The sequence below is a fragment of the Antedon mediterranea genome, chromosome 10, assembly GCF_964355755.1.
Source record: "Antedon mediterranea chromosome 10, ecAntMedi1.1, whole genome shotgun sequence".
In the NCBI taxonomy this organism is placed as follows: Eukaryota; Metazoa; Echinodermata; class Crinoidea; order Comatulida; family Antedonidae; genus Antedon; species Antedon mediterranea.
Window position 1 is genome coordinate 11774523 of NC_092679.1, and position 19054 is coordinate 11793576.

The window sequence follows — 19054 nt, forward strand, 5'->3', positions numbered from 1 at the left end:
GTCAATGGTGTCAAAAGCTTTCGATAAATCAATCAAAATTCCCATGGATAATTTATTTTCTTCAAAAGCATCTAAAATATAGTTAGTCAGCTCAATAAGTGCCATTGAGGTGGAGTAGCCTTTTCTAAATCCAAACTGATGCTGAAAGAGGACATTATTCTTTTGAAGAAAGGAATAAGTTCGATCATATATAATGCGTTCAAATAATTTCGAAAAAATAGAGAGAATGGAAATAGGGCGGAAGTTGCTGATTTCAGAGGTGTTACCGGGAGTTACAATAGCGCGCTTTAATTTGTCTGGAAAAATACCGCGTGAAATCGAAGAATTAAAGATATGACAAAGGGGTTTGGAAATAAAATATGCAGATTGTTTAATAACAAAAGTATTAAATCCATCTAAACCAGGAGCTTTGTTGTTGCCAAATGAGGAAATAATTTTGAGAATTTCATTTTCATCAACTGGGTTTATAAATAGAGACTGCGCAACGGAATTGGGTAAATAGTCAGTAATACTAATATTGCGATCATGTGGAATTTTACTGGCAAGTGTGGGTCCAATGTCAACAAAAAAGTCATTAAAGCTATTAGCAATAATCTTTGGATCGCTAGTTAAGGTGCCATTACAATTAATACGTTTTACATTGTTGCTTTTGCTGGGAGTAGTATGAAGTACATTTCTAATTGCAGACCAAGTTTTTTTAATATTGTGTTGATGTTTGGTGAAGAGCTTAAGAAAGTAATCAGATTTTGAAGAGCGAATTATAGTAATGAGCAAATTACGATATCGTTTAAACATCGTTTTATTCTTAGACGTTGAGTTTTTTAAAAATCTGGAATAAAGTTTTTGCTTGTGCTTAATCGATTTAAGAATGCTACTTGTAACCCAGGGCTGGATATTTACATTCTTTTTTAATTTGGACTTAAAAGGAAAACAGGTATTATAAATGTCATTTAAAGATGTTTCAAATAAGTTGTAAGCTGAATTTGGATCATTATTGGAAATAACATGATCCCATGACGTTAAATAAAGTTTTAATTTAAATTTGTTAATATTTTCGGGACTGAAATTTCTAGAGGGTGGAAGTTCATGATTATTATATTGTTTATCAATTGGAGTGTAAACAATATAAAACACAGGAAGATGATCGGTAGCATCGCAGAAGAAAGCTCCACTTAGATTTTCATATCGAAATTCGTTTGTATGAATATGATCTAGGAGGGTTGCCGTTGTATCGGTCATTCTAGTAGGTCTGTGAAAAAGAGGTAGAAATGAGTTGCTAAAAAGAGAATTCATAAACATATTAACACGATTATCATACTGGTATTGGATTAAATCGATATTAAAGTCTCCGAGTAAGTAAACAGATTTCTTTTCACCATTTAATTTAATTAATATATCATCAAACAAATCAGAAAAATAATTAAAATCAAGACTACCAGCTCTATAAATACAACCGATAATAATATTAGATTGGGAGGATTGTTCAATTTCGATAAAGGTAGAATCACAAACAGATTCAGGCATGCTGACATCATGTCGAACTTTAAATTAAAGATGTTCGTGGACATATATACCAACACCACCGCCGCGCTTAAGTTCTCTGTTTTTAGAAACAAAAGCGTAATTTGGATTATCAGTGTCAAGCCATGTTTCACTACTTGCAATGATATCAAAAGTAAAATTAATGGATTTAAGAAACGTACATATAGAATCAATGTTACGTTGTAAGCTTCTAGAGTGTATCATTGATAGACAATTATTTCTATCAATATTTTTAGTTGCATTTATAAAATCATCAGAGTGGTAGTATTTAGAAATAATTTTATTGGTGTAAAATTGATTATCAGGATCTCTTTCAGAATTTAAATTTTCAGCGTTCGAGAAGGGGTTAAATACAATATCATCATGCGTGCCCCTGGAGGGATGCGTAGGACGAGACGACATAGAACAATTAGACGGAACATTAAACAAGATTCAGGAAGGATGTGTCTCAAAAATCGCAGATGATTTATACATTGGAGGCAATACACCCCAAGATATTCTTCTCAATTGGCAACGAACACTCTCTGCCTTATCGAAAAATAACCTACGCCTTTCGGCACGAAAGACACACGTCTGCCCTAAAACTACTACCATATTAGGGTTGATATGGTCAAATGGGACATTACGAGCCAGCCCACATAGGATTACAGCACTTACTTCAGTTAAACCTCGAGCAACCATTAAAGGATTACGATCATTCGTCGGCGCATATAAGGTTTTAGCCGAGTCCTCAATGGCATTGTCGAAGTCCAAAGAGAAAAAGTATCTGCCAACAAGACGTTTCATTTGATGTTTGGATGGATGATGAAAACGGAGATGAACGGCGGTAAGAAGGCCATCGATAACATTACGGGGAACTACAATGCGGTCTCTAATAGGTTGGAATGGCTGTTTGTCGAGTACGACAAGAAGGCCGTCGCTAGCAACCGTGGCGGATCTTAGGTACCGCTTAACATCAGGAATCTTAACCATTTTCTTAGATGGACGGGTTCCTTGTGTGAGGTATGAATGAGTGCGTCTAAGATCAGGACATTCTAATTGTGTGGCTAGCCAAGCTGCACGGTTAGTAAATGGCATTTTTGAAGTTCCTTCAATCACGTCGGAGACTGTAAATGCCCGCACCACGAAGTCTTCAATCTCTGCGATAAATTTGCAGATTTGGCATGATTGGTCCGAACATTCAGGTGAGTTGCGGCTGGCAAAGTCTGTTGGAACGTTAGCAATTCCGGATATGTGTTGAACATCTACCATGTAGCGACTAATTAATGATAAGAAGGTAGTGACTCTTGAGCTGGCAGAGGATTCACCACGTTTGTTTGTTTGTTATAGGCCTGGACGCAAGGACGGCTATCGGTGAGTACTTGAGTGGTGTGCAAAGATTGTATGATATAGGGTGCAAAATGTTGGACAGCTGAGCCAATACATAGTGCTTCTATCTCACATGGTAACCATGTGACCTGGTGTTTTCGAAGTTTTGCATTGAAAAAAAACGGAGTGGAGCTGTGGCTTGGTGGTTATGATGCTTGGCTACCAATCTAAGGGTCCTGGGTTCAAGTCCTGTCATATTATGTCAGGGTTTTTTTCTCATGACAATTTACAACTCCACTCCCAAAGACTTGATAATAAGTCTTTGTCTATGTAGAGCATCTTGTGTATATGTTTGTCTTATATGTTCTAGTGCAGTATTTGGAGAGCCATCTCGATAGTGCTTTGCACTCATGGCAATCCTCAGGGTGCTGCACCGCTGTATTGTCATGTATTGTTGTGCCTGAAAATTGAATAAAATAAAAAAAATAAAAAAATAAAATAAAAAGACTTGTAATAAGACTTTGTTTATGTAGAGCATCTTGTCTTGTTTGTCTTGTAAACCTCTGAGGGTCCCTAATGATCAGCAATAGCTGGATGGATCACCCTCATTAAATATGGTTTTAAAAAAAAGCATTCCACATAGTCTTAAACTTCAGTCAACATCACCTCTATCGATATCGCCAATTTGTGTTTGTTATCTGTGAAACTGTATCATCATATACTCTATCCTCTCTCATGACTTCGGAAACTCGCGATCAACTACGTACTGCCATTGTTACTCTTTGCGCTGAACTAAGACCACTTAGGGACGATAATCTCACTATTCGACAACGCACCAGGTTTCCTCGGATTGGACCAAGATCCCATCTTAAGAGAACTGGGTATTAAGATTGAATTTGGTAGGGTTAAAAACATTAACAAAAATCTAGTTGCAGAAAACGCAGTCAAAGAACTCGGTGTTGAATGTCTTAATGTTAATCCTGAAGGAGACTCTTTAACACCTGTCAATCTCGCGATCGCTACTGCTAATTTGAATTCCAGAATTAGACAGGGTGGCCTATCTGCACGAGAAATCTGGACTCAGCGGGACCAAATTACTGGACAACAATTGCCTATCGAAAACCGACAGCTCATCCAAGAAAGACATTTTCTCTCCGTTCAAAATCATGCTGCTAGCTCCAAGTCCAAAGCCCATGGTTCATCCACTCCTGCTTCTACAAATGGGTCTATCAATCTTGGTGATTTGATATTCTTGTATGGAGACCGAGACAAAACCAAACCTCGTGATAAGTATATGGTGGTAGAAATCTGGGACGACCGCTGTCATACGATGTCCGAATCTCAGATTGCTATCGTGTACAACCAACATCATTTTTGCATTCACCTAACGATCGCATTCGAGGTTTACCTAACGACCCAGACTCTGATTCCGACTCACACGTTGACAACACCACTCCACCAGTTGCTATAACTACACCGCCTCTCGAATTATCTTCTGACACTCACACTTTTAATGGCAATCCTCAACGTCGTTCTACTAGAAGCAAACAGGCGCCTAGATGGCAAAACACTGAAGAATGGATATTAAACCCTTAGACTTTGCATTTGTTTTTAAAATTGGACTTTTATTTTGTTTTTATTTTTATGTTTTTGAAAGAAAGGTGGAAGGAAGAGGTTATGTTTGTTGTTGTTGTTAGTTCATTTTTATACTGGGTGACCTCTTCAGTCAAAGACTGATCTCCCAGAGGGCTTAGTTGGTGATCATTGGCTGTGATGTACTAATACACCGGGGTAACCCTCTACTCGTCTCGAAAGATGTACTAGGTTCTTTAAAGTGCACACGAGCTAGTTGTGTACACTGGACCTACGGTTTATAGTCCTTATCCGAGAAGACTCGTTCTACCACCAGAACCATGGAGTGAGTGAGCCTCGAACCCTTATGGCTAGGTAATTATGGTTCACTGTCTTAACCGCTCGGCCACTCACTCACTCACTCACTCACTCACTCACGCATTGCGCCATCACACACGTCCTCGTGTGTTATTGTTTGTACAGTGCGCCACCTTGCGCCTTATCGAGGGACATTGTTTTTCTCTTGAGTTGTTTTGTTCGTGTTATATAGTCGGTTGATATTATATTCGTTTACACTTTAATAAAGTGTTCATATCTTCATAAAGTAGTAGTGTCTTTATTGCCGCTCCTTCTTTAGATTAAGGTAAGCATCACCTAAGGTAAGCTCAGCATCATTTTCCATTGCATTGGTTGAAGACTTTTTTTCAGGCACGTTTAATCAAATAGATTATTATACAAGAGGCCTTCTTAAACGTCTTCCTATGACAAAACGGCCTACTGTGTTGCGGAATAATGTATTAATTATACCAACTAGGATGGTATTTATTTGAATAAACTCCCGGAACACCGCCCCAATAAAACATCAATTAAAATAATTATCGCCCATCCACATTTATACACACAATATTGTATTAAAATTTATAACACAATTATACTATTTTTAGTAGATTTCATCGGACTGTTATCTGCAATTTACCAAGCAGTTGTTATTCTTTTTTACCAATTTTTATATCTACAATAAACACTCTACACTGTGAAACAGGTTAGTGAGTAGGTTTAGTTTTACGAATATCAAGCATTTCAATAATGGTAACCGACCGAAAACGTCCAGGCCAGAATGTCCTTCTAAAACCTTTTTACCTGAGTCATTATCATTCCGAGAACCATCATCTACTCTTCCTAGAGGAGGAGCGAGCGAAGCGAGCTCAGCCTCTAGTATACATAAAGCGTGGTTCTCACTAGCGACGCAACACAAGGACGTAACGCAACGCAAGTGAATTGACCAATCACAAGCGATGGCTTATTCACTTGTGATTGCTAACTGTCTATAACTTCGCTTGTCATTGGTTAAGCGTGGTTCCCACTAGCGACGCAACACAAGGACGTAACGCAACGCAAGTGAATTGACCAATCACAAGCGATGGCTTATTCAATATACAATAGTACGCACTATTAAAAGATAACTTAATAGTACGTTTTTTTGTGTACGAAAAACAAAATCTGTTCTCGTTTCGAAAATATTTTTTTTATACTAATGCTTTTGAAATACAACAGCCCCACCGGCTATTTTAAACTATCGCCGCGAATTGAATGTTAATGACTGGTATCGCGATGGAAGTACATTTTGGGAGAGATATAATAATGTACTAATTTAGATCAAAATGGCATTTAAATTAGCTTTAGATCGTTTGTGGGATTTTGATTAATTAATGGGAACATCTCCAAAAGACGTAGAATCGTTGGAAAAAACATAATTAGCCTAGATGAATTCCAGTTGCCTGTCGAAGTTTCGTATTTGGTAATGTTTTCTTTCAGCTTTGCTAGTAGGCCTAGACTATAGGCCTGTTATTAGTATTAGGCTAGGCATAGGCGTTTTAGCCTTGGTAGGCCTGTGATTGTTTAGTCGTTTTTTGACATACGGTAATTAACAATACAGTAGGTGTGTTTCTAACTCCATATAAATATAATATGTAATATAGGCCTATTATTAAAAATCAAATGTTACTCTTTTAATCAATGCGAATCAAATGTAAGCCTTTGATAGGTCTAGGTACCTTATTTGATTCAAATAACAGGAATCTATTATATAAAACAAATAATGAATGTTTTATCATATCATATTCGTGTAATGGTACAAATTATTGCATTTGGTGAATAATGAAATATTATATTTGAACTCAGCTTCTCCTCGTTGAAACATCACCTCATGCCATCGTTATTTGTATAATAATATTATATGAATTTTTCGTCTTTTTTCCTTTTTTTGTCTTATGTGGGTTCATCCCACTTTTATTTCCCTCATATACATTTTCATATAAATATAGTAATTTGTACATATTTTTTCTAACATTGTATTTTTCTTATCGTCTACATCGTTTACATACATTTTGTTGTTTTAATTTCTCTATCCATTTTCATTATTCATTTTCTCTTATAATTTATACATATCATCTTTGTTAGTTCTCATACATATTTTCTACATCTATTTCTTTCTTTATAGGCTACATACATTATCATTTAACACAATTTATGTTTAATAATATATTATTAACTTAGACTATTTCTCCCCCCTCTTTTTAACAGTTTTATCTTTTTAAATCTCACAAGAATGTGCATATAGCCAAAGAATATATAGGCCTATCACAAGAATGAGTATTCCGTGATTTTTGCATGAGAAATTTGTAACAGAGAGCTCCAGTGAGTGATGCCCGCCCTCATAAGGGCGGATGTATACATACTAAATAAGACTTGATTTAATAGATATTATACATGCCACATTAAATAGAATTATGATACTGGTTTTTGCAATTGTAAACTATTTTATAATACATATTTATTAACAAACTAGTGTACATTCACTTTTACAGACAATTATTTACTAACATGCTAAGTTTAGTTCACAAAAAAGGCCTAACACAGCAACACCAAAAATCAACGAATCGTTACTCAGCACGGCCTATTCTTTACCATTGCCGTGTACTACTCTACGCCCGGTAAATTAAGTATTGTTTTTATGATATAAATTAGTATAAAATACATGTTATTAATAGGACAAAATGTTAAATGTCATTAACATTTATTTGTTTTACCAGAAACAAGTTAAATATAGGAATATTACTAAACTATCCTTCGTGAAAACGCGTAAACACCAACACGCCCGGTCACGCTATCGTAGCGCCCGGTTGATAAAGCAAACTGTTTATACGGCAGTTTTTACTAAATAAATTGCATAAAACGAACAATTAAATATCCAAATAGTATTTAACATGATGTTGGCATGTAGTTGATAACATTTTTTATCATGAAAATACTACCGGTGGTCTGAGCCTTTGATTATTGAAACCGTCACAAAAAGTTGCATACATCCCAGATACATCCACACTTATAGCGGCGCCCTACCACATGGACAATATTACTGTTACAGGGAAAATCGCGGATTACTCATTCTTGTGATATATATTCTTTGATATAGCCTATACATATTTATCACATACATGTAACATTGATAAATACACATTCAACTACTCATACATATATAGACAATACAAAAAGAAATACATTGCAAATGTTTTACTTTATCATTTTGAAATTACATATTCATTTATTATCTCACTTTTTGTAGAATCAAAGCTTTGATACTCACAGCATTGACATTTTTCCAGTAATCTGCATTTGGATTTATACCTATCTATATGCAACTCTACAAAACACAAAAATTTATCAATGCTTTTTGTAATAATAATTTAAAATACTACAGTTTTTATTAACCAAATTTTCTATTTACAAACATTTTTTTTTATCTAATAATAAATATCTACAAAAAGCTTTTCAAACATTGTCTTTTTTTTAAATCAAGTCCAATACATATTTGATTTAGTTTTATCTTCTTTAGTAATAGTATATATGTATAGTAATACATGGATAAAGTATTATATTATACCATTACACTTATACAAAATTTTTCTAGCAGTACAATCATTCTAATACTAAAGATGAGAAAATTAAGTTAACAATATTGCTAGAACATTTAAATAACTGCATAAATAATTAATATAGTGAGATTAATACATTAATATATGGTAATACACCATATTTGCAACATAAGCTAAAATAATTTAATGTAACTAGATGGTAGTCGTGCCCACAGATGGTTCTCGAATACATAGTGATTTTAGCGGTAAAAAACTGGCGACTTCAAATGTACTTGCAGGACAATAATACATGTCGTTTACAGGAACGAATAAATAGACGCGGTGATTTATGTACTCAACTAAAATTAGCACCCTGGGAATTACTTCCAAAAGAGAAACTTGTCACAAAATAAGACCAATTGTTTTGTAACAAACTGAATTTGGATTTTGTATGTAACATTAGGGTTGATGGATGGGGAAGAGGATGGGTGCAAAGACGAACAATTTTTAAATGTATTCACTAAACACAGTAAAACATTGCGATTTAATACTTTGTTGAAACTGTCACCGTCATAGTCGATTGAAATAGTACAGTATATGTAACGATACATCACTAATATGACGTTTATATTTTTTTGTAATTACATTATTAATTAATACAAACGTTCAGAAGAAACTGTCAGTAATAAAGTAAAGACCTCTATTCGTGGTAAATCGTAAATTCGCTTTAATCGTCAATAGATAATTATCTAACTCAACTTAATTAGTAGGCCTAATTAGCTTATATCGCACATCTGCGACACTGAAGCTGGTAGGTACCACCAGCAACATTATTACAGTACATTATGTTATTTTGGTTAATGATTACGTAAATATGATTCCATTTTACATATGAAATAATAGTTGATGCTGCTTTAGCTTGTCTGTTCCGAACAAAAAACGAAAAAAAAATGATGAAAATCCGTCTCGATTTAGTAGAGGTAACATATTTAGTTGAAGTTTCATTAATTAATAGGAAATACTCTGCTTCAATGCGTTGCGCATCACTGACCGTTTCATGAATTTTGGACCCTCTCGTAATTATTTGTTTTGGTTATTAATTAACCAAAAACTCGTTTTACATTACGTAACGTTGTTTTATTATTTCAGCGATTTGTTTACTTGGATATTTGGGATTCAACTGTGTTATTATTGATTGATGTTGGTTGGGGGTTTTAGATGTGAATCTGAGTCGATTATTGTCACAGTCATATTTTATTTAAAGGCATTGATTGACTTTTTGAAACGTGATTTCACTTTCTAAAATCATTTGTAATTAAATTATATTTTGCAATTTGGATTTACTGTATTTCGTAATTATTGATGTTTAGGATGACGGCTGAGCCTGCACCGTTCGATCATGAAGATACCAATACAGACGATAGACCGTCCCGCTTCAAAAAGTCAATATCTGGAGGCTTCAGTGTAACTGAGAAGGTTGCACAATACGATGCGTGGGCAAATAAATATGACGAGGTATAATATTGTGACGATAATGGATGCAGGACAACAACAAAATACGCACAATTTATTAGCGTTTGTTGAACGCGCGAGAGACAATTTTAAGCCTGAATATAGATAACCTGACAGAATTACTTTCTTCTGTGATTACGGACATTTGAATATAGCCTCGGAAGCATATATATTATACTTTTTTTCTTTTAAGGATATGAGGTCATATGGTTATACAGGACCGGAAATAGCTGTCGAATATATGAAGAGGTATTTTAAAGATACTAACGGCAAATATTTGGATTGTGGAGCCGGTACTGGACCTTTAGGTGTACATGTACGTTTTTTTTTACTCTTTTTAGATGTAGTCCTAAACATAATTATTAATATTAGAAATTAACAGAAAAATGACAAAACCTTTTCTTTTATTACAATTATAGTTACTTGAATTTAGATTAATATATAATCTATCATTGAATGAATAATGTGGTAGTTAACCACAAAAGATTTAAAAAAAATATAATCTATCGTTCCATTTCTATTCTGTGTTGACTAGATTAAGAAGTTGGGGTACACAGACTTCCACGCACTCGATGCATCCAGCGTGGCACTGGAAAGGCAAAATCCAGATCAGCATATACTAAATTTATTGAAGAATTCATTACTACAGGGAAACTTAGCATAGAAACAGGTATGACAGTTAGTAGCGGAGGGATGAGCAGACTTTGTTTATAGTCGTTTAGGTCTACCTACATTTCCTATTATATGGATTTAGTTTTAAGACTCGCTTTTAGATTATAATCACTTCCTGAGAAAACCAAAAAATGTTACACTCCAAACTTTTTTTTTCTCTTTTGTGAGGTTCACTCACCTTTATTTCATTTCAAAACCTAATCATTTTGATAAATAAATAATTGTTTTTTTATGTTTGTTTATTATCTTTTTAACTATATAAATATTTTCATTTATTAAGTTTCGCCTTACATCTTTAAAAAAAAACTCTGTAAGAGATCATTTATACATTTACATTACATATAAACTGAAACAATATCAATAAATAGAGAATCAAAAGCAACTCAATAACTAGTTTCTTGTATAGTATAGCATTTTCCGTGCTTCTTGTTTACTCTCCTTTTTATTGTTTTTTCTTTTTTTTTCTCTTTCTGTTTTATTTACACTCCAAACTTAATGCTAAGACAAAAATGATGAAGATGGTTTTGGCCGTTGGAGTTGCTGACAAAAATGTTTTTTTTTACTTACTATGTCAGAATGTAAAATCGACAATAACTTTCTTTTCCCGAATTCTAGATACATATGATGGTTTGTTGTGTTGTGGTTGTTTTGTTCCTAGCCATTTAGAACCAGATTGTGTTGAAGATTGGTGCCGTATTGTTAAACCAGGTACCGATAAAATGATGTGTTCACCAGTTGATTAAGTCAATTTGTTAGACTTTATCTGAGTACAGTATATATAACTAGCATTTTAATAGACCTTAGATTTTGGAAAATTTGGAGCATTTAATAGATATTTGTTGAGCGACTGACACATTATGATGACTACGTCACCTTTAAATAGAAGTTCCATTGCGTTATGCACCCTACTTCATGTGGTTTCCCTTCAACGACTTTATGTTTTATGCCAGTATGCTCACGATGTAGACTCATAATTGTTGAAATCAATAGCATATTAACATTAATGTAACTTATCTAAACCTGCAATCCGTATTTGGTCAACCATGTTCTTGTTACTGCAAAGTTATACTGTGAATAATTTTCTACTTTGAGAAAAGCGCTTAGCTACATTTTTTTCGAATTGAGATTTTTGTCTTATTTGACCTAAGTTAGGCCTATACTTTATCACTTGAATTGATCAGTTATCCCAAAATATGTCAATAAATATGAAATTTATAATAATAATAATTATTATAATAATAATAATTATTATAATAATAAAAATATTTTGACAAAAGGCCTCAACTACAGCAACTGAATAACAGTATGATGAACCGAATATAATATAATGATGCAGATTAATGCTCATATTATATGTAAAGCCTTTTTCATATATTTTGTAATTTTTTTTACAAATTACCTGATCTAAATTACATTTATAATTTATTTCAACTAAAGTTTCTAAATGTTTTGATAAATTTTGATAAAAAAATCAAACAAAAAATTGCAAAAATGCCCTGTTTTCGAAGTATTTCCCGTCATTTTTAAGTTTAAATAATTTGTGAAAAGGCTTTATCTGCAATTTGACATCCCCAAAATAAAAAAAAATAATAATTGAAAATTGTGTCGGATATTTTTCAATAATGTAATTTTGAAATATATTAATTTGAAAATAAAATACTACATGAACTGTTGTAAGGAAAAACAAAACCCGTTTTGGTCAATTACTCAAAAGTAGCTTTTTGTAAATACCCCTTTTCTCAAAGTACAGCAGTATTGGTTTTCATGTTGAAGCTCTATTCCATTTTAAAAATAAATTATCTGAATATTTTCGTTTGCTTCATTAGGTGGAATTGTGTTCATTGTAATGAACCAACGATGGCTATCGCAAGAACCAGCTTACAACGAAGGGAAACTTGATGGTGCCTTCCAGAAACGTGTCGACGAAGGCAAATGGGAGTTAGTAGTTAGAGAACAGAGAGATAAATATCTAACCGAGAATGTAGCAGAAGTATTTGTTTTTAAAGTGAAATAACAAATGTGTAACACTTCATGTGAAAACGATGTTTTAAATGGTAATATAACAATTAATTTAGATATTAGACATAATAATACATTTTAGAAACGTTGAAAATGATGAGATATGTGAGTGCTAAAATAAAATTAAAATTCTGGGCTGGGCTTTCATGGTTGGTATGTTCGATTGGCTCTAACCGCTCACACCATTGATAAATACTGAAATTACTAAGAAAGTTTCTTCTAGTTCGATTCTCACCTAGAAATCATGTATAATTATATATTGTACACCGTTGAAATGTATTAATTTAATCAATCAGATGAATATAAAAGTTCCGAAAATGAATGAATGAACAAAATATGGAATTGACTGATCTTGTGGTTTCCTAGCTTCGTTCACATGAGGTTTTATCGTGCTTTCGTATCGTGATATTGAATATCACGTTAACAGGAAGAGCGTTCACATAGAATTTAACATCGTGATATAAGTATGCTAATGAGGTGCACTAATGCGTGAAAGGCCAAACACACATGTTCGGAGCACACGTGAGAAGGAATTGTTTTTTGTAGTGACGTGGGCCTAGCCTTTATGTAGTAGCTATTTAGCCAGCAGGCCTAAGATAACAAATAATATTAACTAATAGGCGTTGTCCATCGTTCTCTTGCGGATGAGCCATGGCATCTTTGCCTCAAATATTTCGTGTCAAAAAGTAGGTGTACTGATTTCTAATCAGTAGGTTAATTTGTATAGCGCCATCGTGCGGGTCCCTTTGGACAGATATGAGAACGTGATAATTAATTGTTTGTTTAGAGGACATAATAATCAACAAAGTTGTTATGTTGAATTTGAGCTACGATACCGGAACCGGTAATGCATTGTTATAGATGTTTTTTAGCTTTAGTTATGATACATTTAATATTCGTGACTCCTTCTTGCTTAGGCAGATTGGCATTATTTAGATGGCGAGGTCGTTTAGACTCGCCGCCTAGAGCATGGAGGGTTGGAGTGGCATGGCCGGAGCAGGTTGTCATGGGTGTCGCTGTTCTGTGGAGCCCACCTTTATGCCCTCAGTTTGTTTGTTTACATTGTTTATTTAAATTGTTATTTACTGATTATTATCATTACGTTTACTGATAGCAGAATGATTGTAGAAGTTATGACGTGAACTTTAAGATTACTTTATAGTTATTTAGTCTATTTAAGACATGCAAATTTGCATCATGTATCACACAGTTAGCTGCACGTCATGGTGTGTTGTGCACATCTGAGCGGTCGGTCCGCTTGACGAAGCATAGATTACGTCATGTATGGTTGAGATACGTCATTGTTCTCTTCCTAAGTTTTAATGTTGTATTTACCTCAGTTTGAGGTTGTATTTGCTGATTGCTATTACTTGTTTGTTTTCAGTAATTTACGGCTAGAGGCTAGAGATTAGAGGTTAGAGATATATGAAGAAATAAAGGCTGTAATACAGCATAAATGAGCCAGTAAATTCGTCGGTAGCGTTTCATTCTTAAGTACGTGTACTTACAGTAAATTACGGAGGTATTTCAACCAATCCTGAAAGTGAAGCAAGATGCCCGCTAGCACATCTGATCAAAAGGACAAGCTGAAACACTCCAGAAGAGTAAAAAGGGGAGCATTCACTAGAGCCTTAAATGTATTAAAAGCAGCGACAGCTGAAGAAAATGAGAAGGAAGTAGTAGAGAATGCTCTTGAAAGACTGCTAAATGCGTCTAATGGAGTAGAACAAGTTCATGATGCACTCGTTGCAATACTTGACACTGAACCTGAATTAGAAGAAGCAGAAACGTATATTGAAATTGTGTTATTAGAGTTCACACAAGGTCTGCAAATAGGGAAAAAATATTTAGCAGATATCAAGGCAAGGGAGACATCAGTGGTGGATACTACTACCAGCAACAGGGAGGATGATGACCGAAACGTAAGCAGCAATGCAATTGCGAAATTCCTAATGAAGAAAGATTTGATCAGCAATGGTTTGATTAAATTTGATGACAGTCCATTAAATTACAGATCATGGATGGGTACGTTTAAGGCAATTGTCAAAGAGCTATCCTTGAGTGCACGAGAAGAGTGTGATTTGATGATTAAATGGCTAGGTCCTGAATCGAGGAAAATAGTAATGAGGTTAAGGGCGGTTCATCTAGACAACCCTGAAAATTGCCTAAAGGACATGTGGAAACGCTTAAATGAAGAGTATGGTGCCCCAGAGTTGATTGAGAGTGTTCTATTAAAGAAATTAGAAACCTTCACGAGGATCAAAGATGACCATCAGCTGAAGGAAATGTCAGACCTGTTAAGGGAAATTGAAGTAGCGAAATCAGATAAAAGACTACCAGGATTGGCCTGCTTTGATACCGCAAGGGGTGTTAATATGGTGACAGAAAAACTATCATACCAACTACAAGACCGGTGGCGTACAACCGGGGCAAGGTATAAAGCCGATAAAGATGTGTCGTTCCCGCCATTCAATGTTTTTGTAGAGTTTGTTGCAAAAGAGGCCAAGGTACGTAACGACCCGTCATTTCAGGTTACATCTGCATCAAAAAGCCGTGATAGCCATAAGGGAAATAAATCTGGTGATTCCGCAAGAGCTTATAGTACTCAGTCCAAGCAGAAAAGGTGTTTTTGTTGTGACGGAAATCACACAGTGGAAGGATGTGATAAATTTAAGGGTTTAGAATTGAAACAGCGAGAAGAGCTAATAAGAAGGAAAGGATTATGTAGAGGTTGCTTGAAAAAAGGGCACATATGGAGAGAATGTAAGTGCCGAAGGATTTGTGATATATGTAAAGGCGAGCACCCTACTATCATGCATAGATTTTCAAACAGTACTGCTGAACCACCTGTAGTATCTTCGAACAGTGCAGCTGAACCACCTGTAGTATCTTCAAACAGCGCAGATAAACCACCTGTAGTATCTTCAAACAATTTGTGCAGCAATACATGTGACAATGAACAGTGTTGCTCTTCAATAGTGCCTGTGTGGATTGAATATGAGAAACAGGAAAGCATAACATACGCCCTTCTTGATGAGCAGTCAGACTCCTGTTTTATCTCAGCAAAACTTGCACAAGAATTAAAAACCAAGGGTGTCCGCATACAACTGGAAATATCAACAGTACTTACAAAGGGATGTGTTACTTCGGAGAAGATAAATGGTTTGAAGGTGAGAGGACTTAAAGAAGGGAAAACTATAAGTTTACCAGCAGCCTATACTCGGGATTCCATACCAGTATCAAGACACCAGATTCCTACTCCAAACTCAGTGAATGGTTGGCAACATCTACAGAAAATAAAAAGTGACTTAAGTCCACTTCTTAATATTGAAGTTGGTCTAATAATAGGCCACAATTGTTCTAGTGCACTGATGCCAAGGGAAGTGGTACGAGGTAATCATGACGAAGATCCGTATGCAATTAAGACCTTATTAGGATGGGGTGTGGTAGGTGTCGTTAAGGCACGGAAGGGAGAACCCACCAACAATGTAAAGCAATTCTCCTTCAAAACAACTACTAAAGAAGTAATAAAGGTGCTGGAAAGAGATTTCTTGGATGATCGTATAAATGGAAAAATGATATCAGTCGAGGACACGAAATTCTTGAACGCTATGCAAAAAGGATGCAGAACAGAAAATGGATATATCCAACTGCCATTATCATTTAAATTGGAAATTCCGAAGTTGCCTAACAACAAAGTAGCTGTTGGTAAGAGGTTAATTCAGCTGAGACACAAAATGATAAAACAGCCAACATTCGCTGCAAAATATAAAGAGTTTATGACTAGTATCATAGACAAAAGTCAGGCAGAAAAGGTACCTACAGAAGAACTTGAGTATGAAAGAGAGTATGGGACTGATGCTGCTGAATTCGTCCGCAGAGGATTCTACGTGGATGATGCCTTAAAGGCTGTTCCAACGATCGATGGTGCTATCAGTTTGATAAAGAGAACTGTGGATATGCTTAGCAGAGGCGGCTTTAGGTTGCACAAATTTCTCTCTAATTCTCCAGAGGTATTGAAGTCCTTACCCACCACGTCAATTGCTTCCAAAGTAAACCAGTTGGACTTGAGTGATCTTCCTACAGAGCGGACGTTGGGTATATTGTGGAATGCAGCGGAAGATACCTTTACATTTGAAGCCAATTTGAGAAATAAGCCATCAACTAGAAGAGGTATTCTGTCTACGGTGAGTGCTATATTTGACCCTCTTGGGTTTGTTGGTCCTTACGTTCTGTTGGGTAAACGCATATTGCCGGAGATTTGTGCTGGTGGTGCTGAATGGGATCATCCAGTTGGTGAAGAAACCCTTAGATCATGGGAAGAATGGAAAAAGCAATTGGTGTACTTGAAAGACGTCAGTATTGAAAGATGTTATAAGCCAATAAGCAATAGAAATTCAGAAATTGTATCCACCGAGCTACACCATTTTAGTGATGCGAGCGAGAAAGGATACGGTCAGTGTTCATACTTACGACTTGTTGATAAAGAAGGTAAAGTGAAGACATCACTCTTAATTAGCAAATGCCGTGTAGCTCCTAAGAGAATGATAACTATACCAAGGTTGGAACTGGCAGCTGCAGTGGTATCGGTTAAGGTTGCATCCATGCTGAAAGAAGAGATAGAGTATCCGAACGTCACTGAGTATTTCTGGACTGACAGCCAAGTAGTCATTGGATATATTAATAATGAAGCGAAAAGGTTTAACACCTTTGCAGCTAATAGGGTGCAACAAATTCACGATGCGAGCACTAGTGGTCAGTGGCACTACGTAAGCAGTGCGGATAATCCCGCTGATATTGCATCACGTGGAATGGATGCTGAGAAATTGAGAGATTGCGAGAGGTGGTGGCATGGACCAGCTTTCTTAAACCGTGAAAAATATACAATCAACCAGTTACATATTGAAATAAAAGATGACGATGTGGAAGTAAGGCAAGCTAAGGTGTTTGCAACACAAGTGAAAACTGAACTGACCACAGACATGTTAAGAAGAACTTCCAGTTGGCACAAGGTACGACAAATACTTGCAAGGTGTTTAATCTTTATTTATAAATTAAGAGGATGGAAGCGATCCGGAGAAGTTACGGTAGAAGACCTAACTAGAAGTGAAAAATTGATAATTAAAGCTGTGCAATACAATGAATGGAAGGATTTGAATGCGCTGGTGAAGTTAGACCCAGTCGTAGACAACGATGGATTGCTGCGTGTAGGAGGTCGTTTAAAGAAAACTAATCTACCAGAAGAAATTAAACATCCAGTAATCATCCCTGCAAAAAGTGATTTAACCCGATTAATAGTCGGTCATTACCATAATCAAGTGTACCACCAAGGTAGAGGGATTACTCTTAATGCGGTGCGAGCTGCTGGGTTCTGGATGATAGGTGGCGTGGCATCTGTCTCAAGATATATTCACGACTGCACGGTATGTCGTCGACTTAGACGACCTACAGAACTCCAGCGTATGGCAGATCTACCAGTCGAAAGAGCCGAGGCAGGTCCTGCCTTTAGTTACTGTGGCGTAGACTTCTTTGGGCCGATCATTGTAAAAAATGGTAGAAAGGAACTTAAGCGCTATGGTGTGCTATTTACATGTTTGGTGTCTCGAAGTGTGCACCTGGAGATAGCCAGCTCGTTATCGACAGATTCCTTTATGAATGCCTTTCGGCGATTTTTATGTAGGAGAGGACCCGTCAGACAAATGAGGTCTGACCAAGGAACCAATTTTATTGGTGCCACAAGAGAGCTGAAGGAAGCAGTAAAGGAGATGGATCAAGAGGCAATTCGCATAAATATGCTAAGGTTAAATTGTGATTGGAAATTTAACACACCCACTGCAAGCCATCACGGAGGAGCTTGGGAGCGTATGATCAGAACAACCAGAAACATTTTTGATAGCTTAATGCTTCAGCATAAGGCGTTATTGAATGATGACATGCTGAGCACATTTATGACAGAAGCAGAAGCAATAATTAACAGCAGACCTTTATGTGCTACTAACGATGCATCTTTAGAACCGCTGACACCATTTCACTTGATAACGATGAAAAGCAGTGCGGTGTATGCTCCGCCAGGAAACTTCAAAAGGGACGGGAAGTTTAGCCGGAAGCTCTGGAGAAGAGTCCAGCACCTGGCGGATACGTTTTGGAGTAGATGGCAAAAAGAATATATTATCAATTTACAGCAAAGACAGAAGTGGACTAAGAAGAAAAGAAACATAAGCATTGGAGATATTGTACTTTTGTATGAAGAAGGTGTCCCGAGAAATCATTGGGAGCTTGCTCGAGTTACCAATACCAAGCCGAGTGATGATGGTTTAGTGAGAAGCGTCACTGTCACTGTAACACATTGTCATTTTGTTACCGCATAACTCGATACATTCCGCTGCAGAGCAAGGACGTGCTGGCCTTTGTTTTCGGCAAGCACAATTGGTGAGTGTACTTTTCCTTTCTATTTGTGTATAAGGATACATCATATGGCGGGAAGTATGAATGGTATTTTTCTGGCGCTGTCGCTATAT

General features: G+C 35.9%; 3 protein-coding genes across 3 annotated transcripts in view; all 3 read left to right on the plus strand.

Annotated features, from left to right (window-relative positions):
- The window catches only part of LOC140060927 (dynein axonemal assembly factor 10-like), a 73704-nt gene that overhangs the window by 16297 nt on the left and 38353 nt on the right, over window positions 1–19054 (plus strand). The gene's annotated exons all lie outside the window — the stretch shown is intronic.
- Window positions 9705–12531, plus strand: LOC140061227 (uncharacterized). Its single transcript, XM_072107737.1, has 4 exons — window positions 9705–9848; window positions 10039–10161; window positions 11093–11225; window positions 12344–12531. The coding sequence occupies exons 1-4, from the start codon at window positions 9705–9707 to the stop codon at window positions 12529–12531; spliced, it is 588 nt and encodes a 195-aa protein (XP_071963838.1).
- On the plus strand, window positions 13275–18904 carry LOC140061228 (uncharacterized). Its single transcript, XM_072107738.1, has 2 exons — window positions 13275–13380; window positions 13921–18904. The coding sequence occupies exon 2, from the start codon at window positions 14090–14092 to the stop codon at window positions 18902–18904; it is 4815 nt and encodes a 1604-aa protein (XP_071963839.1). The 5' UTR covers window positions 13275–13380; window positions 13921–14089.

Coding starts and splice junctions, on each gene's coding strand:
- LOC140061227 (XM_072107737.1), top strand. CDS start 9,705: ATGACGGCTGAGCCTGCACCGTTCGATCATGAAGATACCAATACAGAC. Junction 9,849..10,038: donor GGGCAAATAAATATGACGAG/GTATAATATTGT, acceptor TTTTCTTTTAAG/GATATGAGGTCATATGGTTA. Junction 11,226..12,343: donor GTGCCGTATTGTTAAACCAG/GTACCGATAAAA, acceptor TTGCTTCATTAG/GTGGAATTGTGTTCATTGTA.
- LOC140061228 (XM_072107738.1), top strand. CDS start 14,090: ATGCCCGCTAGCACATCTGATCAAAAGGACAAGCTGAAACACTCCAGA.